Here is a 26,171-nt window from a genome sequence, read left to right as displayed (position 1 = left end):
GTGTCTTTGCATTCATCATCTTCTCCATGACAGAAACACCTCTTGCAGGCCCCCAGCTTTTCTACAGCATCCAACTTTTCCACAGGCTTCAGTTCTTTGAAACGCTTGCAAAAGAAGATCTTTTCTCTATGCTTTTCATCTCCACAGACAACACAGCCGCCTTTCCTTGTGGAACGTGTGGTCGCATATCTTCTTTCCATACAAGCATATTTCTTTTCTGGCTTTTCACTCACTGCCAGCTGCTCTAATTTTTCAAGAATTTCCTCCTGTGTTTTCAGGAATTTAAGAAGGTTCTCAAAGTGATTGTCCGGTGTGACATTATTCCTCGGGTTAACCATGAAGACAAGCCAATCTCGCTTGATGTTGTCAGGTAACTTGCTTTCTATGGATTTGATCACTAGAGGGTTGTTGATGGCTCCTGTGTTTCCAAGCTCTGTGAGGTCATCCAGGGCCTTCTCTATAATTTGGATCATATCGATAACTTTCCTAGGCTGATTTGCTCTTAAAGGGATACTCCACTTTTTTTGGAAATAGGCTCATTTTACAACTCCCCCAGAGTTAAACAGTTGAGTTTTACCGTTTTCGAATCCATTCAGCCAAACTCCGGGTCTGGCGGTACCATTTTTAGCATAGCTTAGCATAGATCATTGAATCGGACAAGACCATTAGCATCTCTCTCAAAAAAATGACCAAAGAGTTTCGATATTTTTCCTATTTAAAACTTGACTCTTCTGTAGTTACATCGTGTACTAAGACCGACGGAAAATGTAAAGTTGCGATTTTCTAGGCTGATATGGAACTATACTCTCATTCCTGCGTAATAATCAAGAAACTTTGCTGCCGTACCATGAGTCCAGCAGGCGTAATGATATGACGCAGCGCCTGAAAATAGTCCCCAGCTCGGTAACTTCCAACGTGACCGGGACTAAGTTTGTCTAACCTATTAGACCTATTTTCAGGTGCTGCGTCATATCATTATGCCTGCTGGACTCATGGTACGGCATGGTTCCTGGCCCCCGTCCTCGTGCATTTCCTTAAGGACGTCCACTTGGTAGGCCTGAAGAATCGCCAGGCCAGCCGCCATGTAGGATTTGCTTACGAGGGCGGATGTGGTCCTGCAGGGCTTCGAAGGAAGAAGAGGGCAGGACTTCCAGGAAGGAGCAGAAGAAGGTGGAACTTCAACTTGAAGCACAAAGACGAAATTCCGAAGTTTGATGCGAACTAGCACGGGCCAGAAGAATTGCTTCTTCAGAAGAAGAAAATCTGAGGAGCAGATGGCAGCGTTTGGGGGGTTTTCCACTGTGTACAGCAGTGGTTCTCAACTCCAGTTCTCGGGACCCACTGCTCTGCACATTTTGGATGTCTCTCTTATCTGACACACTCAGTTCAGTTCATGGAGTCTATCCTAACGAGCTGATGATCTGAATCAGGTGTGTTAAATAAGGGAGACATACACAATATGCAGAGCAGTGGGTCCCGAGGACTGGAGTTGAGAACCACTGGTGTACAGTACCTAGTACTTTTTTTATTTTTATTACCACCACAGTAGAGGTTCCGAGCGAGTCGTACCGATGCTAAAATGTGACGTGTAAACACTGCAGATCACTGATTGGTCAGAGAGAATCGTCACTAGCAGCGTCATTGGATTTGCCATCATGAGACACCAAACCCGCTAGATTTAAATAGTCAGCAACAGCCACCGCAGAATCATTTGTTTGCATGACTTTTTTTTTAATTACTTGCTTTAAACGACTGTTTAAACTTGAAAAATAAGTAGCTGTATCGTGGTCAGTAGACGAGGTGGTGGCGCAGCTATAACGATCAGTCTATAAACACACACACTTTAAAGCGGCACTAAACTGCAGTGGAAAAGTATTTAAACCAAAAATTGCTAAGCAAATGGCAGCTAAAATCTTGTTACAAATTAACCAACACTATGCAGACTTTTTTATTGTAGAATGAATATTTTCTTTCTTTTTTTCTTACAAGATAAAACCACAATTATTGAAGAGAAGATGGACAACACAGCCACAAAAGACAAAAGAAAGAAACATAGGGTAAGTGCTACTGTATGTGAAGTGTAAAGCAATATAAGAAACCGGAGACACTGTTGGAAATCCATTAGTTTATTTAGGCAGGCAAAGTGCTGCCTCTCATGTACAGTTGTTTTTTATACACACATGAGGCTGATGTGAAGTTGAAGCTTTGAAGTTACAACATGAAGTTGTTTTATAATAATATACAAGTTATTTATCATATCTGACTATGGTGCTTGCAAGTCTGTTTGCAGAAAATATGTTGTTAGAAAACTTTTCAATTTGCAGCTCTTTGTACTGATATATCTATACAAAAATGTGACATAAGAGTAAAACTGTCATGCTTATTTTACAGGCCAAAACAGCCAAAGACCTTACAACACAAGGAAAAGATGTGGGAAAAGAAGTGGAGGAACTTTTTCAAAGACTTAAACTTGAAGTCAAGAGAAACAAACTGAGAGCTTCAGATGTTCTTCAGATAACTGCAAATTCATTACAGTCCCCTGGGTCTTGTACTGAGGAGGAACTGGTTCATATGTTTTTACAAAAATTACTGATGATGAACTATAAAGCAAGAAGTATCACGGTTACAGATACTACGAAGCAACACAAAGAAAAACAAAAAGCCCAACAACCATCTACAAACAATGTTGATGCGTTTAGTGCACTTTTTGGAAAAACATCAACGTCTAATATAAGACAGAGCAACACAGACCCCATTCACCCAATGGATGTTCAGATGGCCGTGTTTCATTGTGCTGATGGTTTCCTGAAGCAGATGATGGTCACTAAACTGTCCCAGTGCCGGTATGCGCTGCCTCTGCTTGTTCCTGATCTGTTCACTGATCAGATTGAGTTCCCTGTCTGGACATTTAGAGAAATTAACCAGAGCTGTAAAATAATAAACGACAACAAAGACATCATCAGTAAAATCCAGCCGATCTACAAGGCAGAAACTCCAATGGTGTTTTTCTTCAGGTTTGGCTCAGTGTCCTCATCCAAGTCTGAGCTGATGAACAAGCTGATCAATGAGAAACACGACACGTTCTTCCACAGGAACTGCCCAGGCAGCAGCAGAACCCGAGTCCTGATGGATGGAGTGGTGGAGATCGCCTGGTTCTGCCCCTCTGGGACATATGATGATAAATTCAATGAACATGTTGCATTCTGTAATCTACACGGTGATGCAGGAGACCATGAGAAACAGATGCATATAATGACTAAAATGGCCTCAGTCAATGTTGTTCTTTTACCACAACTGGACCGAAATGACAAAAGTGCAGAAAAAATCCAAAAGCTCTTCGAGGACCCAAAGCCACTGATTTGCCTTCTTCCTGAGGATGATTCACCGTACACCGAGGTGGGGAATGGGAAATATAAAATTGGTTTGAAAGACAGAGGTCAAGCAGATATATCTAAAGATCTCAGAGAAGCTATTACAGATAGCCTCTCATTCTCATCTTCAAAATCACCTTCCACTTTCAGACTTGAAAATGTGGCCGAACATTCAGACATCAGAGTAGATCAGGAAGATGTTGATGACTGCAGAGAAGGAAGAGAAGCAGCTCAAGAAATGGTGAGACTACTGGAGAAGAAAGATCTGACAAAAATTAAAGAATCATTTCTGCCCTGTCAGGGCGAACTGTGGCATCAGTGGTGTCAGAAGAATAAAGAACTAAATCGACCACAAGGGGATGTCACAGAAATGGAAATCAGTGACAAAAGAACTGAGATGATGAAAGTCCGTGAACAGCAGCATAAATCTGAAATAAGTAAGTTTATACATTTATTCGTGGAACAAATGAACTCAGGTGCTGCAAATAAGTCAACGTTTTTTCTTAAATGGCTCAGAATCCTCCTGGATGAATATACCTCCACTGACCTTTCAAAACTACATCATGAGTATGATGAAAAGTGGTCAAACATCTTAAAACTGAAAGAAAATCCTGACGAATCTGAAAAACTCAAGCCTGAACTTCTGGAACTATCTGAGAAACTTCAAGCTGCGGCTTTTGGTTTGGAGCACATCCTCAGAGAAATCGGACAGATTTATGAATCATGTTCATCTGTGAAGAAGAACAAGAAAGACCTGCAGATTGACTACCATTCTCTCCCGGGTCTTGCAGCACAGATGATGATCTCTGGATTTCCACTGGAGCTGATGGATGGAGATGCTGGCCATGTTCCTCTGGTCTGGGTCACTGCTGTTCTAGAAGAACTCATCAAGAAACTGGGAGACCAGAGAGTCTTTGTTCTGTCCATTTTAGGGATTCAGAGCTCTGGGAAATCCACCATGCTGAATGCCATGTTTGGACTGCAGTTTGCCGTCAGTTCTGGCAGGTGCACCAGAGGAGCTTTCATGCAGCTGGTCAAAGTGTCAGACGAGATGAAAACACAGATGAACTTTGACTATATTCTGGTTGTGGATACTGAGGGACTTCGTTCTCTAGAACTGGCAGGAAGTTCAACAAGACATCATGACAATGAATTGGCCACGTTTGTTATTGGCCTTGGAAATTTGACATTGATCAACATCTATGGAGAAAACCCCACAGAGATGCAGGACATTCTTCAGATTGTTGTTCAGGCCTTCTTGAGGATGAAGGAGGTCAGATTAAGCCCCAGCTGTGTGTTTGTGCATCAGAACGTTTCAGACGTCACAGCTGAAAAAAATACCATGGAAGCAAGGAGACGACTGCAGGAGACACTGGATAAGATGACCAAACTCGCTGCAGAAGATGAAGTCTGTAATGAAGAACGTTTCAGCGATGTCATTCAATTTGATGTACAGAAGGATGTGAAGTATTTTGCTCAGCTCTGGGAGGGCAGCCCACCAATGGCACCACCCAACCCTTCATATTGTGAAAATGTTCAAGACCTTAAGAAAACTATTCTTTCTTGTGTTTCAAAATCAAATGGCATGAAGCTGACACACATCAAAAACCATATTAAAAGTCTCTGGGATGCTTTACTGAAAGAACGCTTTGTGTTCAGCTTCAGAAATGCTCTGGAGATTGCCACATACAGAAAACTGGAGACAGAATACAGTAAGTGGACCTGGAGTCTTCGGAAGGCCATGCTGGAAACTGAAAACAGATTACAGAACAAAATAGAAAATGAAGCAATCAATGTGGTTGAGGAAAAAGATCTTCAAAAGGAACTAAATGTAATAAGTACAGAAGTGAATAAATCTATGTCTGTAATAAGTACAGAAGTGAAGAAATCTATGTCAGAATTCTTTGAGAGAGACAGCGATGCCAATATTCTGATTCAGTGGAAAAAATCTTTCGAAATAAAAATCTCACACATACAGGAAAACATTGTTAAGGAAACAATGTCGAAATTGAATGAGGTGCTAAAGCAGCGAGTCCTAAAGAAAAAGATTGATGATCAGAGGACAAAAAATGAAAACGCTCTCCTTGAGAAGGCCAAAGATCTTGCCTCAACTCTCAAAGACCAAGCAAATGATGAGGCTCTCCTGCAAAGAGATTTTGATTCATTTTGGGAAGATTGTGTAGATGAGATTAAGAAAGACACACCTCAAGGCACAGACCTTGACATTTTAAATGATACGATGAAGGTCCTCGGTGATGCCAATGAAAGTTTCGCAGACCCCTCTATGAAGAACAAAAAGTGCAACATTTTCATGATGTCAGACTATTCAGAGTATGTACAGATTCAAAAACCAAAGAAATTTCTTAAAATTCCATTGGGATCTACTTATTCTCTATCAAAAGAGGATCACACTCAAATCAAAACCTTAATTTTAGATATTGAAGAGCAAGCAAAAAAAAATATCATGTCAAAAAACATTGCAAAGATGGGCTACAACAAAAGTTACATTCAAGAACTCAGTGGTCTCATCAAAGCAAATTTAACAGAATATGAGGAAAGAAAAAAAGAGAAATATGTGTTCAAGAAACACTTCTTCAGTGATTTGGTCCTTGCCATATTGCACACAGTAAAACCGATAATCATGGAACAGCACAACATTTTCAAGCAAGCCAATGATCCTGTTCTCTATTTTGCTAGAAAAAGAGAAGAATATTACAGTATTTTCCAGAAATACTGCCAGGGGGCAACATCAGCTACGATCATAGGTGAGATCATCTGTAACAAACTTAAAGAACCCATTGAGCAGAGTGTCTACAAAAAAACTGCCAGAGATTTGGCAGATGAAATGAGGACAAACTGTGAATCACTGAATGGAAACAGATCTAATCTGGAGAAACACATCCTGAAGACACTGGCAGAAAATGAGGATTTTGAGGCATACAAAACCTACATTCATAAACCCAAAGAGCACTTCAAGAGTTTCATCAGAGAGGAAGTCAGTCAGTACATCACTGCTAAGTTCTACACCAGTGTTCTGCCCAAGATGAGCAAGGATTTAGAACAGAAGGAGAAGCGGATCGTAGAAGCAGTGGAGAGAGCAACTGAAGAGGTTGATGAAAACCATGGAGATGCTGATCTCTGGTTGAAGACTTTCACTCTAAAGTTATCAGATGTGCTGAAATTCTCTGAGAATGACCTCAGAGGAGTTAGTCGTGATGGTGTTGATGTAAAACACCTAGAAGAGGTAATAATGAAGGAAATTCCTTCTATAATATCTGGCATTGGTGAGAAATTCAGTACAGAATCTTTTCCATCAAAGCTGGAACGTAAGGACAGGCCCGATGAGATACTAAATGAACACCTCTGTCAGTGCTGTTGGGTTCAGTGTCCGTTCTGTAAAGCCATTTGCACCAACACAGTAGAAGACCACGATAAACAACCTCACAGTGTTTCTTTCACAGTAGAAGACCACGATAAACAACCTCACAGTGTTCCTTTCCATCGAATTGATGGACTGAATGGGTGGCATTATGAAGGAACAGAAGATCTTTGTGCAGGTTTTTGCACAACTCTAGTGTCAAGTAATGGGTCTTTTTACCCATCTCATGAATCTAAAGAATCCATTAAATATAAAGATTACAAAACGGCAGGAGGGGTTTATGCTGAATGGAGAATCACCCCTGACTTCTCTCAGCTGCCATATTGGAAGTGGTTTGTCTGGAGATTTCAGAAAGATCTGGAAAATCACTACAATAAAAAATTTCAGGGTCGAGGTGAGATTCCGGGTGAATGGAGAAACATCAAAAAAGAGGATGCTATTGACAGTTTGGACAAATACATCTGAACAAGCAGTCATTTTTATTCTTTGATTGAAGTCTTTGAATAATATTTTAGTTCAAGTCAGAACACCTTTGTAGAAAATGCTAGACTGTTAGAAAAAGTTATAAAGCTTAATAATTAAATGCATGAAGCTAATCATTAAATGCAACTAGGGATGGCGAAAACTAAAAATTTTCTTGACCGACCACCGAGCCTCATTAGCCGGTTGAAACCGGTTAACCGATTAGTTTAAAATATGCTACGCTATTTGAAATAACAGCCATTTCGAGCCGCGCCTGCAATTTCGCAACTCTGTCGCATCTCTCTGCCGCTCTGCCTCCCGCTCACTGCACGTTCACACTGCCGCCGACGAGAGCGGCAAAATTTGACGCTCTCGCCGGCGGCGGTGTGAACGCACAGTCACACACACACCGCCGCCCTTCCACTCACGTCACTTTTTTTAAATCCCCTACAGCGCGAAACATGAGTCCCGCAAACGCGGCGCCGAGGAGCTTGTATGTAATCGGAGGACAAATGGCTCCTTAGTTTCGAAATGGTTTGGGTACAAGGTGATCGCGTTGAAAATAAAGGCGTTTGTCTAGCGTTAGAAGCTCATTTGAAACATTACCGCGGCTCATTTAAGAAAATGACAGCTCCGAAGAGACGCCGCTTTAGTTTGAGGTGCTAGTGCTAACAATAATAAAGAAAGATGATGATCATCATCACCTTACATCATAGATGATGTGTTACTACAGTATTTAAGCACTGTAACACAAGTTGCAACTTACATATGTGTCATTCTTTTTGGTGAAATGGTTCCACACACTACTTTTCTTTGCACGCTTCATCCTGTCGTCTGCCCTGGCTCTAACCCCGAGTGTTTTAGCCTGTAGCCTTTACTTTTCGCAAACCTTGTGAGCACGCGAACCCAAACGCTGTGACCTCGTGCCAAATGTTTTTATTGGTTTATTAAGTACAAACAGGCGAGTTATGAAAAATTGAGTGTGAGGGATTTGTTCACTTCACACAAAAAGATCTTGGAATGAGATGGCTAACTGTAGTAGCGTTAAGTCCACTGTCTATAATAGCCTAATTTAGAGATAACTTTTTTTTTTTTTTAACCGACTACCGACAACTTTGATCGGTTAACGTTGATACGGTCAACCATCGGTCAAACGGTCATCGGTTAACATCCCTAAATGCAACTAAACTCTTCTGTATAATATGGAGTTCTGAATTTATGCTTTTGATAAGAAAATAGTTTTTGCATGCTTATTTGAAACTTTAAGAGGATCTTTTCCTAATATCATTGTTAGCAATAATTAGTTCCTAAATGTATACAAAATACTTCATAAATGTGTTATAAACTACAGCAAACAGGAGATTTGAAACTCCTGCAATTACATGTAGTGCATGTTTGATTTCTGAGTCTGACCATGAATTATTTTGTGATGTTCATAATTATGCTAAGACAAGGGCCTAAATAATAATGCATGTGTCCTATTTCACCTATGATATAAAAGAAAACTGTAGTAAGTAAATAAACTGTAGTCTAGTAAATGTATTAAAATGATGTCAATTCTGAATAAAGGTCAGATTTAAATTCTTTCAAGTGCATTTTGTGCCTGATTGCAGATCACATCCACACACCCCTGGAATCAAAGCTTTAAGATCGAATAACAATCCGATTGCTCATGACCACATTAAAAGCCAGGTGTAAAAACTATTTTAGTTGCTCAGAAGCAGTTGTTCTGTAATGGACATGTGTTATGTTATTAACATTCAGCTAATATGTAAGAGGTTAACTTATTAAAAGGTTAGCAAAAGTGGGTCAGTATTTCAAACTTAATCTTCGTGAAACTTATTTACATGAATATCATCATAGAACCATTTCAAACTGAATTATCTACAATATTTTGAAGTTATGAAGTTATCTACAATACTTCTCTTCGTTAATCTAACATATGAGCTATGTGCTATTGCTGCATGTGCGGTCAAACCAAGATGTAAACAACTATGAGCGCATGCGTGCATCGGTGATTATAGGGAATAAACATAACTTATGATGATGATGTGGACCGGACTGGGCTTGGAGATCCGGGAGTCTCTGGAAGCCTGTCGGAGTGTGTGAAGCTCTCGGACGAGCGACAGGAGCTCAGGACTGCACTCGTTCAGCAGGAGATCGGAGACTCTCTTCAGCAGGACCTTCTTCAGGCCCGCTTTACTCTTGCCCATCTTAGAGAGGAGGAGACGGAGATCTGTGACCCGAAACACCTCCAGTGGGACACGAGAGACACTCATCAATTTAGGCCATGACGTTTGCCCAGCCCTTCCTCTGGAGCAGTCCCTGCCATGTGAGGAAGAGGCGATGGAGGAGGTCGCAGCTGCGGTGGTGATGACTGAACATGATTATGGTTCTGCTCCTAAACCAGGTATGTCATTGTTTGCCGCCTTGCTTGTGTTCTGAAATGTGGTTTATGAGGACATCTGTGTCCTCATAAACCAAACGGCTTAAAAAAACATACTAAATGGTGTTTTTTGAAATTCAAAAAAGGCCAAAAAGTTTTCTGTGATTGGTAGGTTTAGGGGTAGGGTTAGTGTAGGGGGGTAGATTATACAGTTTGTACATTAGAAAAATCATAACGCCTATGGAAAGTCCCCGTAAACCACATATCCAAGCGAGTGTGTGTGTGTGTGCGCGCGCGAATGAGAGTGTGTGTGTAAGTGTGAGTGCAAGAGTGAGTTTTGTGTTTCCCTGCCGTTCCCGCACAGAGTTTTAATTCTTAAATGTGATCTAACAAAGGTAAAGAGAAAATATTAACCATATATGCAGTTTATATTGCTTGTAATTGGGATGAAGTAAACATCTGTTGAGTATTTTAACATAAAATTATGTTGAATTAAAAACCCAAACATTAAGTGGGTCCACCAGACCCACGAACACTGGCTGAATAACAAAAATATGAACACCACACAAGGGTTAAACGTAAAAGTGAATATTGAGCTATAAAAAGCTATTTCATGTTGCTTTAGAGGTCCAAACTACTTCCAATATGCAAGTCAAAGACAAAATAAATATTTTTTTTCTCTCATTCTCATCTCATACAGGTGCACTGGATGCTGCTGCTGCACGCATACAGCAATTGGAAGACGAAGTCAAGGAGCTGACAACAGAGCTGTCACAGCTGAAAGTGAGTCAAGTGCTTTTTCACCGATTTTGTGTCTCAGACAAGGACATCCTTTTTTACACAAGATTCACTTCAAGATATGTTTTTTGTGACTTCTGGGAGGCTATTCAACCATCTGCCTCCATGGTGGTTTATTGGTCGAAAGCTCAGAAAAAGGGACAGACATTTGAACCCCTTTCTCCCAGTCCAATGCGTAGACTGCAACTGGTTGATGAGTTTTTTCTTTTCTGCTGCCGAGTTGCTGCAGGCCTGCAAGAGAAGGTGCTGGCTGACATGTTTCAGGTCAGTGTGTCCACTGTCTCCCGTGTTGTTATAACGTGGGCCAACTACCTTTACCTGCTCCTTGGCTCCCTTCCCATCTGGATGAGTAAACAGCAAGTCAAGAACACCATGCCAAGCAAATTTGTGCAGTACAGTCCAGATGTTCGGGTAATCATCGACTGCACCGAGGTGCGATGCCAGAATCCATCATCCCTCACTCTCCAGTCAGAGGTTTTCTCATCGTACAAAAACACGACAACCTTGAAGGGATTAATTGGAATTGCCCCATGTAGTGCTGTGACTTTTGTGTCAAGTCTCTTCACCGGCTCCATCTCTGACCGAGAGCTGACTGAACGAAGTGGACTGCTCGACTTACTGGAGCCAGGAGATGGCTGCATGGCAGACAAGGGTTTCACCATCGAGAAGCTGCTAGCTGACCGTGGGGCAACGCTGATTATACCACACTTCAAGATGACAGGTAGGCATGAAAAGAATGAACATTTCAAATTAAAACTGTGACCAAAATGATAATCATTAAGATGTGCAGACAAATGTTTATAAAGTGCTGAGGCACTCACTGAATTAATAGAATTAATAGAATTAACTTATTTCATCTCTAACCACAGCGCAGTTCACCAAAGAGGATGCTCTAAAAACACAAGCAATCGCCCGACTTCGAATCCTCGTGGAAAGAGCAATACGCAGAGTCAAGGAATACCGCATCTGGCAACACACTGTCCCTCTAACCTTGTCTGGGACAGTCAACCAGCTGTGGACCGTCTGCTGTGTGATGACCAACTTCCAGGGACCACTTGATTTAAAAGGCTACATCCCTGTTGAATAGTGTTTCCCCCGATCACATGCATTTAACTGTATACTGAAAACATTGTATATATTGAACGAGATGTATATAATTGAACAAGATGTATATAATTGAATAAGAAGTCATTCATCTATAATCAATTCAGGTCAGTCTGTCCTGAAAGTATTCAAAATGATGTAAATATATAATAATGTTGTAAATAATGTACTCAGAAAAAGGTAATTAATAAAATCCTTTATTCATTCAGTTCATTTCACTTTCTGTTGAAGATACACATTCATATATGTACCAAAGAAGTACAGGTCCACCTTCTTTTTCATCTCTTTGATCATTTCATCATCCCTCCAGACTCTTTCAACGGTGAAGTCTCCCTCAGTGTCTGTTATAAAATCGCACCAACTCAATCCAGTTACTGCCAATTGACCTTGAACCTGCCAGTGGTATTTATGATTCTGCTTCAGTTTTGCCTGACCATTCACCATTTTTACATGTCCTGCCTCAGAAATGTTAGAGATGTCTGGGCATTTAACTTCAGCAAGCCCAAAACAGGGAACTGCACTAGGGTCATATACCCTTGCATCGGGGCTAGCCCCGAGGTGAGGAGCATCAGGATGGATAACAAATCCACAGCGTGAGACATTTACATTAAAATGTTTTGAATATTGTTCCAGCACCTGTGGCTCGCGTTCAAGGCCCCTCTTCATGGCGGGAGTTTGGCCTACTCCCTTAAGTATCCGCCCTGCCAGGGTCTGGCCAGAAGATGGCCCTTTCACATGGCTAACCTCATAGAACCTACTAGCTGTCACTCTAGGCTTGCGTAAGGCTTGCCATAATGGGCACTCAGACTGTTCACGTGTCTGCTCTTCTCTCTCAGCTGCCATCTCGTGCGTCACAGTTAAGCTGTCCAAATGGAGAAACTGTTGGGAGTTTGGGTCAAAGTTTGGAAAAGTAGTGGGAAATGTTGACCCCTCTAAAGGCAGTTTAGGGAATGTTGGTGTATCTGGGTGTTGGACATAATTTCCGCGTTTGACCACAGGAGGACACTGGTAGGACAGGGGTGAACCTCGCGGCACAGGTCCGAACCTGGAGTCGACCATGGAGAGTTGAGACAAGCCAAGCAGCACTGAGGATATTAGTGGTTGCGGCCTGAGGTTTTTCAGTCCTTTCCCAAGAGACAACACTTGCGGGTCAGGGAGGGATCCTGAAACGTAAAATTAAAAACAGTAAGAGTTAAATTATCTACACATCTCTTGCAGCTTGTACTTTGTTTAGACTTGGTCTGTAGGGAATTACAAACCTGCGCACATATATTCAAACGCACATAACTATAGAATTAATTCTTGATGTGCATGTGAACGCCATCAGCGTTTCTCACAGGTTCGCGTTTAAAGTATGTAGAGAAAATGGTGTCGTCTTAGCGGCCCCTAATTTAATAACAAATGATTGTTGCGATGGAAGCGAATCAATCAAAACTAACTTTAGCTCGAAAATAACTTTAAAGAACCGCTACAAAGCCAAAACAATCTCTGTTACCTTAAATTATACGTTTATCTCTGTAAAGCTGCTTTGAAACAATCTACATTGTTAAAAGCGCTATATAAATGAAGATGACTTGAGATCACTTTAATGCATCCTTACTGAAAAAAAATTCAGACAACCAACACATTTTTGAACGGCAGTGTACATTCAGTAGGTCATTATTGCAATATAAACACTGTCAGAGTGATCAACAAGGTATCTCTTCACTTAGGTATCGAAATCTGGTACCGAAATACAAGTAATTTTTCGATACTCGATAGTATCGAGGCAATTCGGTCGGTACCCAGCCCTAAGCTTGTTTTGGTTTTCAATTCTGATGTTAAGAGTTTTTCTGGAGAATTGCTCACTGCAGTGTTATATTTGCTACATAATCTATGTGTATAAAAGTGGCAAGATACAATTATGTATTATACGGCAGCCAACAGTATGATATTAGTTACAGTAGTAACATTACCTGTGTATGCTTGATAGAGTGTTGATTTGCATACACTCCTGGCAGATGGCTTTGGTCTCCTAACAACCAAGTCCTGAACCGGCTCTGCATGGATACCCTGGGAATGATATAAACAAGTAGCCATGATTGTAATAGTATCTTGCTTGTAATGGTGTAAACACACTGCTCACGGTAGCCACGTGGAGTGGCAACGCTTCCAATTCACCCCCATGTTAATGTAGCCAGACGTACAGCTGCGCAGCCCCTCGCACTGCACCGCTTTAGACTTCCAGTCTATTTTTCAGCCGCCGCGCGCACCATGCTTCGCTCCACGAAAAGTGTGTCCCAGGTGTAACGTTTGGGACACACTGCTCGCGGAGCGAAGGGTGGCACGCGGAGCAGCTCATGCCACAGCTGAAAAATAGACTGGAAGTCTATTCAATGCGGTGCAGCAATGCGCAGCTACAATCTTACCTTTGTCCTTGGTCGATGCCATGTTTGCAGAGAGCTTGTGCAGGCCACAGGTGGTGGTACAGCTCTCAACTGCAGAACAAGAGATAGAACAGCAAACCGGGATTGAGGATGTGCTTGTTAACAATCAAAGGTAGACCTCTAGAACCAGTGTCACTCCAATCAACCTGCCCATGTAAACATTATTCCAGACCACAGCCCTCACCTGCAACATGCTGTAATGGGCACTCTGGAACAACAAGGCCACTAGATGGTTGCACAGAACCTTGCCTGCTGTACAGCTGCATGAGGTTTCTTGAAGTTCGGCTGCATCAGCTTGGAAAACAATCTACATTAAAGACACAACACTAATAATTTTAGTTGATAAAGTACTAAAATGAAAATCTTGTTGTGAATAATATAGTTATTTAAGAAAGAGCATTTCAATTAACAAAAAATTCTAGGAAATCTGCAACCGCAGTAGAGTAAAAACTAAAATGAAAATCTTGTTGCGAATAATATAGTTATTTAAGAAAGAGCATTTCAATTAACAAAAAATTCTAGGAAATCTGCAACCGCAGTAGAGTTAGTTAACCCCTTACACCATTAACATGTTGGATTCAACAAACAGGATATTAAAGAATTTAAATGCAAAGTCACATTATCATGATATTGATATTTGCATTCCGTAGTATGTCACAAAGGTATAGCAATTTATTGCACATGGCTGTTGACTGACTTAATGTAAACAGGCAACAGTGGAAGGGGTTAAACTTCTTGTCATTATGCCTTAGCTTCCTAAAAAAACCTTCAAATAATGGGGCTGTTCTCTCTTCCTCATCGACCTGTAACACCTAGACCTGACAACCACCGCCCTGCCAATGATGTTGGACACTGGTAGACAAAACTATAATTAATGCATATACTGTGGATTCTTCTTTCTTCCTATCAGAATACAAATGAAATGGGTGAATAGTACGGAGCCCGGGAAGTCACCTGTCGGAGAGAAAAAAACAATCCGTGGCGATGGTTTTGCAATTTTTTCTCTCAGTTTATAAACCGTACTCACGAATTCTCACTGTTACCTCGGTTTAACAAATGATCGTGCCCACGGATTAATAAACCGTACCCACGAGTTTATAATCCGCGCTCTCAGATTTTGTAAACCGTGCCTTCAGTTTTTGAAATCTGTACGCACAAATTCATAAACCGTGTCCACGGGGGAACAGGTGTTACAATATATTCAGTTCCTGAAATATTTGGTTCCAATGGGTGGAGCTATCATGAATATTCACGAGACCATTAGCGTGGGCGGGGCGACAAATACAAGCGAGTGGAACAGAAATTATTAGCGTGAGCGCCTCAGATCGCGTTTTGTTTTATGGATTATTTATTTCAAACAGGTAATAAAGTTGAACGAAGATAAGCTTAAACTACTCGTATATATTTTATAAATAATGAATCGTTTTGTAGCATGTGTTTCAGTACTCTGAGTTTACCTGAAATATTACAGACTGATCCTGAAGCGTTGCAAGACCTACAATAAAGGTATATTTCTCCAATTTTCTTTTACATTTGATAGAACTGTTCGTTTCTCATGAATGACTGAGATTAGGATTTTTAAAGGTGTGTGATTGCTGTTCAAATAAATATTTACAAATATATTCTTGTGTCTTTATTCTGTCTCCCAAAGTTGTCTGCATATTATTAAAAAAGCCTTTAAATTATAGGCTAATAGCTCAAGACAACATACAAACTTGGAGTTGCATGTTGCATGCTTTGGATGTTGCTTTACACTCAACTGGAAATATTTTTGATACACAACTTTTACTTTATCAAAGGTTATCATATGTTAAGCTTCAGATGCATTAACAGGTGTTTTCTCTAGCAATGCTTTAGAACAATGCTTTAGAACGTTGGTCAAATTAATTGATAATAATGACTAACCATTAGGCTAATCATAAAAATTAGGCCTACATCTTATCAGTTTAGTAATGTTATCATTCTTATCTTATGAAATCTTTTTGTAAACAAGTGAACACAACAACACACGGGTGTAGAAGGCATGGGTATAGGCTACCGAAATATTAAGGAAAGGTATATTCATAAATACATATTTGAATAATATAGTAAATATTTTTTTAGTCCTGCTGTATTAATTTTGTCCTTGATCCCATGTTTTTCTCTTGTCTAACATTCACGTTTTTACAGATGAATATGAATAAAATATGTCATTTTAAGACACTGTATCTTACTATAAAAGTAATTTCGAGTTAATGAGTGACTGCTTTAAAAAAAACTCAATCATTTTTACACAGAAATATGTTGAGGAAAATTTTTTTGTTTATCAATTTTATGTATGTATATTTTTTTTATTAATTTATTTGCACAAATTAAAGGAAGTACAACACCAAGGACAAACTGATGCAGTGCCGGAGAAGGCAAAAAGCCAGTATGGCTTATCTAAAGCCTCCACCAAAGAAAGATAAAAAATAACCAAAGAATGCAAACACAATATATTACAACTCATACAAACATTAATAAAAGAAAAAAAGAAAAAAAAAGATATATATGTCATGATAATACTGGTGATAAAACAGCAAGCACTTCTCAGTAAAATAAAAATACAAAAAAATATAGAAACAACCAAGTGCACAAACTAGTTCATCAGCAGACCTCTTAAAACTCTTTTAAAACTCTCTACTGAGGTGCATTGTCTCGCCACATGAGAAAATCTATTCCATCTGTGTACCTTTAAATCTTATTGAAAATTGGCCTCTACATGTGGTAAAGTTTGGAGGATGGAGATCCATTACCTGCCTGGTATTATGGGCATGAACAGCTGAGTTAGCTTTAAAGTATAACATGAACTGACCAGGAATCTTTCCTTCCGATGAAAATAATGTGTACATGAAAACACATATTTGGAAGGTGTTAATGTCAAAAATTGAAAAAATCTGCAGTTTCTTAAATAACATAGCTGAAGATGTGTGGGAACCTGAACGAGTCGCTATCCTGACAAACCGTTTCTGGAGAATTCAAATTTTATGTAGCTTTGTAGGAAATGTGCTCCTCCACACCATGTTAGAATAAGACAAATACGGATAGATTAAACTGTAATATAGGGTACGGAGACATTTTGGAGTAACAAGATGACTAATCCTCCTTATTATGCCAATTGACTTGTTAATTTTGCCACAAACATAGTCTATGTGTCCTCTCCAACTCAAACCTTCATCAATAATAACTCCTAAAAATGTTGTTGTTGTTGTTAACTGAAGCATCTCAACAGGCCCAATTCTAATTTGCGCTAGTTCTTTGTTGTATGTTTTTTTGCCACTGAAAATAACAAAATTACATTTCTTAATATTTAAAGATAATTTATTTAACGTGAACCAAGCAGTGTAAGCAACTAAGCCAACATTTGCATTGCTCATTAACGTACTAAAATGTAAATGTGAAAGAACAAGGGTTGTATCATCCACAAACATGATGGGGGAAAGCACATCTGAAACACTAAACATGTATATATGTATATGTATTTAGGATAGGTAGATAACTTTATGCATGATGTTTTATATTATAAAAATTATATGTATTATATTCTTTAAATGAGAATAATTTTTAATTATATGTCCATATCCCACCACACCTGAGAAACTTCTTTTCTGATCTCTATTTCGGTGCAATTTACTATTGTACAGCTTTGGCCAATAAATAATTGGTTCATTACATATAGTTTGCAAAGCATTCATCATCCAATTAGTTATGGTGATGTTTTAGAATAACGAGTCTTAACCACAATTCATGTAAATAAACCTACCCATCTTTGTTGAATTTGTCATTTTGGCTGTCAATATAGATAAGGAAATGTTTAAAACCTTGTATGAATTTAAAGAATCTGGAAAGGTTCCTCATGGTGTTTCTAAAAAAAAAGAAAAATATGTCCTTAGAAGGGCACAGACCTATACAATGAGAGGTGAGTTAAGTAACACTTAGTGATTTCTCTGTCTCTTTATGATCAAAACATACTACTTTTAGATGAGGTCTTATACTATATTATACAGTGAGGTTTTTATTTGCCCTAGATGTAAACACCCTTAATTTTGCACTCCCATGCATGATATCAATGAAAGAAAATATGAAATTTGGCAGTGTCAAATAAAAAACAAAATTAAATGAATCAATTTGCTAGAGTTTTGTCTCTGTTTTATTACAATTAGGTGCACTTACCTTTGGAATGGTACATTCAAAACGACAAATTGCACAAACTGAGTATAACATTACTTTAGCTGGACCTTGCTATGTATACATCAATACAATTGAAATAATTATCACTTAATTTGACCAACGTTCTAAAGCATTGCTAGAGAAAACAACTGTTAAAGCAACTGAAGCCTAACATTTATGATAACCTTTGAAAGTTGTGTATCAAAAAGATTTTCAGTTAAGCGTAAAGCAACATACAAAGCTTCCAACAACATGCAACTCCAAGTTCGTATGTTGTCTTGAGTTATCATATATCATATAAAAGCTATTTCAATAATAACCTACAGACAGCTTTGGGAGACAGAATCAAAACACAAGAATATATCTGTAAATATTTATTTAAACATACAATAATAGACATTTAAAAAGCTTAATCTCAGAAACGAATAGTTATAGTTTAGGACGCGATCTGAGGCGCTCACGCTAATAATTTCTGTTCCACTCGCTAATGGTCTCGTGAATATTCATGATAGCTCCACCCATTGGAACCAAATATTTCAGGAACTGAATATATTGTAACACCGGATTGTGATGACTTCCCGGACTCTGTAGTATTGACTCAGACTCATTTAAATGTGAATAATCTTACTTTAGTTGTGTTTGACGTAGGTTAAACATCTTATAACCATACGAACATCTGAGCTGACGCCAAACTGACGTTAGGATAAGCTAACCTAACGTTACTAATGCAATGTTATGTTAGCTAGCTAGTAACGTTAGCCACTCACCTTCATAATCGTAGATGAAGTTCTCGAAAAAGAAACTGTATCCCTTGTCCACTTTGGAGCGGGCTGTGATGGAATGTTGTTCAGTTAGTCGATGTACGTCAGAAAAAGTTATTTTGGGTAAATTTACCAGGGATGCAGTATAACTAAACTTATGGGTCGTCCATTGTGGGTTCGCCAGAGTGATGAGTGATTCACCGGAAGTGGCAGTGCACAAAGATTACTGAATGCGGAAGTACTACGTATCAGCGTGATAATGGCCTATTATTTTTCTCAGTAAGGGTTTATTTTTTCCCCAATTTATTTTTTTGATGGTATGATCGCCATTTTAAAACATATCTGTATTAAAACTATATTATAGGCTGTTTAATGGCCTGTCAGTGTAATGGGAAAATCTCAGAGTAAAACTGGGAGTTGTAAAAAATATGATACACCGGTGTTTGCCAGATGAGAAGTTTATCTACAGTATATCATCTTTTTATTCTTTTAATTCATTTTATAACTCTATCATTCATCTCTTTTAATTTCTTTTATAACTGTTTTAATTTTCCTTGCTTTTATTTTGTGATTATTTTAATTCCTTTCTGTGTAAAGCACTTTGAATTGCCAGTGTATGAAATGTGCTATAAAAATATACACTTGCCTTGTCAGCAGAATTTCAGCTGTAAAACGATTATAAAAACATAAAACTCATTAAACAGCAGAAAATGGGAATAAGTCATCTTAAAGCATTGCTTTGGCCAACAGAAATTGTAATTAATAAACTGTATAAAATTACAATACAATATGAAAACTAGACGTTTATGAAAAATACAAAAACACAGTCCTCATGCTTTCAGTTCAAATCTTCCTTCATAATATAATGGCTTTCGTCTTACAGTGTGGTTTGTCAGTTGTACAGTGTGTGTATGTCAGTATAGTTTTAATGTTTCATGTGTTACCCAACAGTGCTAGAATGCAACAAGAGGACTAAAAACGTACTCGGTTACTAACGTAACCTCGGTTCTCTCTAGAAGAGGGAACGAGTACTGCGTTCGTAGAACGCTACGGGAAAAGTCTCTTTTCACGAAATACTGAAGCAAAATTATCCTTAATTTTCATATTTGTAAAACGCATTGCGGCAGTGCACAGCCATGGCGAGACGGCTCGCTCACTCATTGGCTGTTCTGCGGCAACTGCATGAGCCTATCGAGCGAGGGCTGATGCAACATCAGACCAATGAGAGTGCTTCGCGCGCTCCTCGTCACATCCCGCCGAAACGGGTGTGGCCATCCCCTATAAAAGGAGCTCGAGTAGGCTGATTCAACTGGTTTTCATCGCCGAAGCGAACCAGAGCGAACCGCGCGCACGGCAGGGAACGCAGTACTCGTTCCCTCTTCTAGAGAGAACCGAGGTTACGTTAGTAACCGAGTACGTTCTCTTACGAGAGTTCTCTCGTACTGCGTTCGTAGAACGCTACGGGAACCACTTGCAAGACGCCGTGCGTGCTGGGATGAGAAAACACCGACCACTGGAAGCTAGTCCAGGTATACAGTGCATAATCACCCGGTAGACTTCGGAGAGTCTGGAGGGGGGGGGGGGGGGGACAACCACCCTCAGATAGCTGCGTCCTAAGACGCGATATAACATCACATAGGCAGGGGGAGGCCTGGCTAATGTGGGAAATGTGGGTCTTACGTAATTTCGCCCAAATGGATGCGCCCTTAAGCGCGATACAACGTCACATAGGCAGGGAGAGCCTGGCTGATGTGGGAAATGTGGGACTTACACACTTTCGCCCAAATAGGTGCGTTCTAGACGCGATATAACATCACATAGGCAGGAGGGAGCCTGGCTAATGTGGGAAAAACATGGGTCTTACACAATTCTGCCCAGAAAACTTCGGCGGCGCTGTGCGTCTACGATATCAGTGCCGTGTTTAGACAGCTGACTCGAATACACCGAAAATACTTGGCTTGCAAGTGCGGTGAAGTCTTCGGTGGCGTTGTGCGCCTGCGAAATCAGTGTCCTGGTTAGACAGCTGATTCGGCTAAACCGAAAACAACCTGGCCTGCAAGGCGGGAACTTCTAGGTTGTAGAACCTTATGAATGTAGACGGCGAGGCCCAGCCCGCCGCCGTACATATTTCCTGTAAGGAAATCCCGCTAGACCAGGCCCACGATGAGGCAACGCCTCTCGTGGAATGCGCTCTAATGCCCAAGGGGCACTGAAGGCCCTTGGTGGTATAAGCCATTGTTATGGCGTCAACCACCCACCTGGACAGGCTCTGTTTCGAAACAGCCGTTCCCTTGGAACGTCCACTGAACGAGACAAAGAGCTGCTCCGTCTGTCTGAAGGCAGCGGAGCGGGACACATAAGCTCTTAAAGCCCTAACGGGGCAAAGACAGCTCGAGTCCCCTTCCTCGTTTGATCCCGGCAGGGCAGACAGGGAAATAACCTGAGCCCTAAACGGAGTGTTGAGGGATTTCGGCACGTAGCCGTGCCTAGGTTTGAGTATGACTTTGGAGTCATTGGGCCCAAACTCCAAGCACGTTGGACTCACAGAGAGCGCGTGCAGATCGCCTATGCGCTTCACCGAAGCGAGGGCCATCAAAAACACCGTTTTGAAAGACAGATGTTTGAGGCTGACAGATTGGATAGGCTCAAAGGGGGGACCTTTCATGGCTGCCAAGACCGTAGAAAGGTCCCACACCGGGACTGAGGGAGGTCTGGGGGGATTCAGCCTCCTAGCTCCCCTGAGGAAGCGGATGACTAAATCGTTCCTTCCCAGTGACTGGCCTGGCGTTGCTGTCGAGCACGCTGCGATAGCCGCCACATAGACTTTGAGCGTGGAAGGGGATCTGCCCTTGTCCAACAGCTCTTGTAGGAAGGAGAGAACCTCCGTCACCTCACAATCGAGGGGTGACAGGCCCCGAGCTGTACACCAGCTGGAGAAAACCGACCACTTCGAGGCATAAAGCCGCCTGGTGGAAGGCGCTCTAGCCTGAGTGATGGTGTTCAGCACTCCCTCCGTGAGACTAACGGGTAACCGTTGAGCGTCCACGCATGAAGGGACCACAGCTCTGGGTGTGGGTGCCAAATCGAGCCCCTGGCCTGCGAGAGGAGATCTCTCCTCAATGGCACTGGCCATGGAGCGGAGTCTGCTAACTGCATCAGGACTGGAAACCAGGCTTGGTTGTCCCAGAACGGTGCTATAAGCAGTACTGGGCATTTCACTTCCCTGACTCGCTCCAGCACCTGAGGTAGGAGGGAGACTGGGGGAAACGCGTATAGCGGGCAGTGCGGCCACTTGTGGGACAGTGCGCTGTCGTTCTTCGAAAAGAACACGGGGCAATGAGCGTTTTCTGGGGACGCGAATAGGTCCACCTCCGCCCTGCCGAATCTCTGCCACAACAGCCGGACTGTTTGTGGGTGTAGAGACCATTCGCCCGTGGGAACGTTGTTCCTGGACAGCCTGTCTGGACCCAGGTTGAGTGTCCCGGGCACATGCACCGCTCTCAGCGAGCGCAGGTTGCGCTGAGCCCATATTAGGAGGCGCTCGGCCAGCCTGAAAAGGGGACTGGATCCGAGACCGCCCTGGCGATTTATGTAGGACACCACGGCCGTGTTGTCCGAGCGGACTACGACGTGTTGGTCCTTGATGTGGGGACAAAAACGCGTCAGCGCGTTGTGAACTGCTAGCATTTCCAGGCAGTTGATATGATGGAGCTTTTCTCGTTCTGACCAAAGGCCAAAGAACGGCCTGCCCTCGAGCAGCGCTCCCCATCCCGAGGTGGATGCGTCCGTAGACACCACTTTCACTCTCGAGGAAGTCCCCAGGCTTACACCTGAACGGTACCAATCGCCCGCCGCCCATGGTCTCAGGGCTGCTGCGCAGTCTTGATCGACTTTGAGGCGCAATCGGCTGAGTGCCCACGCTCCGCGTGGCACTCGCGCTTTCAACCAGAACTGCAGAGGGCGCATGCGAAGCAGGCCCAGCTGGAGAACTGATGATGCTGAGGCCATGAGGCCCAGCATCCTCTGAAACCGTTTGAGCGGGATAATCGCACCGCAGCGGAAGGACCTCGCTGCGTGCTGTATGCGCAGCGCGCGCTGTTGCGACAGCTGCACCGTCATAGAACGAGAGTCCAGAACGATGCCCAGAAACGATATAGTTTGGCTGGGGTTCAGGGAGCTCTTCGTCCAATTGATCGTGATACCAAGATTCTCGAGGTGATCGAGTAACATGGTTCTGTGCTCCACGAGCTGAGATCGTGATTGAGCTATGATCAGCCAGTCGTCCAAATAGTTCAGCACTCGCATGCCCCTGAGTCTGAGGGGAGCGAGCGCTGCGTCCATGCACTTCGTAAATGTACGGGGTGCCAGGGACAAGCCGAATGGCAGGACTGTATACTGGTATGCCCGACCCTCGAAGGCGAATCTCAAGAATCGCCTGTGGCGTGACGCTATCTGTATTTGAAAATACGCGTCCTTTAGATCTATCGACATAAACCAGTCGTCTCGGCGAATGTGCGCGAGGATTTTGCTGGTCGTGAGCATTTTGAAACTGCGTTTCACTAAAGCTCTGTTTAGTCGTCTTAGATCTAGTATGGGTCTGATACCACCGTCCTTTTTGGGGACTAGGAAGTATCTGCTGTATAGCCCCCCTTCGCTTTGAGCTTGGGATACATGTTGTATCGCCCCTTTGCTCAACAGTTTTGATATTTCGGCGCGAAGTAGGTGTGCTACTTCTGAATTCACCGTAGTTTCGACGCGCGCTGTGAAGCGTGGAGGGCGTCGACAAAACTGTAGCGAGAAGCCTCTCTTTATAATGTCTAGCACCCAGTCCGAAACCCCTGGAAGCGCGGCCCATGCGTCTGCATGGCCGGCTAGGGGTTGGATGCGAAGCGCGCTCTGTTCGCTGTGCGACGGCGGCGCTTCGGGGTGCGCTAGCATAGGCGTTACGCCTGAGACATTTGAGGCGGGGAGCGCGCGTAATACAGCGGGCAAAACGCTCATCCTCGACCGCGCTACAGTGTTTATCTGAGCGGGGGAGGTCTGAGAAGGTCTCATGGGACTCATGCAGCCTACAAGTGAACGTGGGCGGGGACCGGGCACGTTTACTGCTTTGGCCGCGCTGTCTGCTTGAACAGAGCGGGCGCGCGCAGGTCCCGTTTTTACAGGGAGCCTGTGGCTTGCCAGACATAGCGTTTGTGGGCACTGGGAAGTGGGCACTTTGACTATGTTTGGGGCGCGACCGAACTGGTTTACTGCTTTGGCCGCGCTGTCTGCTTGAACAGAGCGGGCGCGCACAGGTCCCGTTTTTACAGGGAGCCTGTGGCTTGCCAGACATAGCGTTTGTGGGCACTGGGAAGTGGGCACTTTGACTATGTTTGGGGCGCGACCGAACTGCATCGATCTTATGAGTACGGGCCCTGTGTGCAGGGCTGTGCTTGTGTGTAGGGATGGGCACAGAGAAGTGGGCATCAACGCTACATTTATAGCACCATCGGCCGTGGCCGGGACACCAGAAAATACACTCTTTTCGGGATTTATCTGGGTAGCCGTAAAAACGGCTTTTGTGTGCAGGCAAGCGGGCAGCTGTGCGGGCTTGTGCTCTGCTGAGAACGCTGAAGCAGTCGCAATTCCTGGGACTGAGACAGCGGTGCGCTTTGGTGAGGGCCCGGTCGCAACGGGGCTTACACACCTGCGCTTTCCTAGGCGTGCTAGGATTTCTTTGGGGCTTCCGGCTTCAACACAACCCTTGGTCGCGGCCCGCGGTGAGTGGGGCGGCGGCTGGTAGAGCGAGAGCGAGGGCGTGATCTGCGCTGCTGTCGCTGTGAGGAGGCGGCCGAAGGCGGGGGCTGAGGCTGTGAGCTCCGAGGGGCCTGTTTCTCACGGCCCGCTGCAGAACTGGGGCGCTTCGGCAGGAAGTGCTTGAACGCCTGTGACGCTTTTTGGGCTTCGGAAAATCTCTCCACGAGCTCGGAGAGAGAAGATCCAAAAAGGCCAGCGGAGGATAGCGGGGCGTCGAGGAACGCGTTGCGCTCTGCATCAGCCATCTCCGTGAGCGTCAGCCACAAATGCCTCTCGGCTACGGTAGCGGAAGCCATACAGCGTCCCATGGCTTGTGCTGCAGCCTTGGTAGCGCGGAGTGAAAGATCCGACGCGCTTCTCAGGTCCGCGATGCAGATAGCTTCAGGTCCTATCTCGTCCAGTTTGCGGAGGAGATCGCCTTGGAAAACCTGAAGCGTGGCCATGGTGTGCAAAGCCGATGCCGCCTGCCCAGCGGCGGAGAAGATCCGCGCGAGCATCGACGACGTCATGCGGCAGGCTTTTGACGGCAGCGCTGGCTTAGTCCGCCGTCCAGCAGAGGGCGGGCAAAGGTGGGCTGCTATCGCCTGTTCCACCGGCGGCAGAGTGAGGTAGCCTCGGTCCTGAGCATTATCCAGGGAGGAAAATGCTGGGGATACAGACGAACGTGTTCGTGCAGAAAAGGGAGCATTCCAGGCCTTCGCCACTTCTTCATGAAGCTCAGGAAGAAACGGAGCGGGCTTAGACACAGGAGAAGTGCGCTCACCAGGGAGGAAGCTACCATCAAGCCGGGTGCGCGAGGGGAGTTCCGGTGCAGACCACTCGAGGCCGAGGCTCGCCGCGGCCAACGCGAGTACTCGCATGAGCTCCCTCTCGATGCTAGCTCTAGCCGACGGCTTTCGGGCAGGAGGCGTGAGGTCCGCAGAGCTCGCCCAGTCTTCACTGCCTGAAGCTAGCAGAGAGCAGGAATCCTTTTCGACCGACTCGACTTCAGAAACAACTTCCTCAGATGAAGCGGCGGCAGACTGCGGGCGCTGAGCATCAGGAAGTGCTTCGGGGGAAGCCGGTGAAGCTGGCGGGCGAGCCGGCGAGCTTTGTCGGGAAGAGGTGGGTTCCGGGGCCCGCTGCGAGCGGCGCTTCTTACGGCGCGGCACCGCGGCGGGGGGCGCAGGCTCGGAGAACTGTGCCAGGCGAGTCCGCAGAGTCGCCATCGGCAAAAGCTCGCAGTGAGGGCAGCCGCCGTCAGCGAGCGCGAGCGCTGCGTGATCTTCGCCCAGACAGGAGACGCAAATAACATGGCGGTCTCCCTCGGTGAGCGGGGCTCGGCACGAGCCACAGGATGGCATCTTGAAAAAGACGCGGCTCTTTTAGGGGTGAGTGTTCGGGGAACACTGCACACACACACACAGAACAGAGCAGATAAAGGATATGAAGCGCCGGAAAGCGCAGCAGGTACGGCAGTAGAAGGCGGCGAAGGCCAGCGGCTTCAAGGGCTCGTCC

General features: G+C 43.6%; 3 protein-coding genes across 3 annotated transcripts in view; 2 read left to right on the top strand and 1 right to left on the bottom strand.

The window, feature by feature from the left end:
• Positions 1 to 1,449: 1,449 nt before the first annotated feature.
• LOC311087653 (uncharacterized protein) overlaps positions 1,450 to 26,171 on the top strand; it is a 415,151-nt gene continuing 390,429 nt past the window's right edge. The window contains exon 1 of the mRNA XM_084121020.1: positions 1,450 to 1,502. Coding sequence (XP_083977146.1) covers positions 1,460 to 1,502 — 43 coding nt within the window. The 5' untranslated portion in view covers positions 1,450 to 1,459. The remainder of the gene's footprint in view (positions 1,503 to 26,171) is intronic.
• Positions 2,377 to 7,356, top strand: LOC311087003 (interferon-induced very large GTPase 1-like; the record flags this gene model as incomplete). Its single annotated transcript, XM_084120259.1, has 1 exon — positions 2,377 to 7,356. One exon carries the CDS (start codon positions 2,377 to 2,379, stop codon positions 7,213 to 7,215), a length of 4,839 nt encoding a protein of 1,612 aa, XP_083976385.1. The 3' UTR covers positions 7,216 to 7,356.
• LOC311087646 (uncharacterized protein) lies at positions 11,680 to 19,074 on the bottom strand. Its single transcript, XM_084121014.1, has 5 exons — positions 18,882 to 19,074; positions 14,111 to 14,233; positions 13,909 to 13,977; positions 13,456 to 13,552; positions 11,680 to 12,663 (listed from the first exon to the last, which is right to left on the bottom strand). Exons 1-5 carry the CDS (start codon positions 18,885 to 18,887, stop codon positions 11,711 to 11,713), a joined length of 1,248 nt encoding a protein of 415 aa, XP_083977140.1. The 5' UTR covers positions 18,888 to 19,074; the 3' UTR covers positions 11,680 to 11,710.

Source organism: Abramis brama (assembly GCF_963993115.1).
Source record: "Abramis brama genome assembly, chromosome: 7".
Lineage (NCBI taxonomy): Eukaryota > Metazoa > Chordata > Actinopteri > Cypriniformes > Leuciscidae > Abramis > Abramis brama.
The sequence above is the reverse complement of the archived record's forward strand: the minus strand, read 5'-3'. Positions and strand labels throughout refer to the sequence as shown.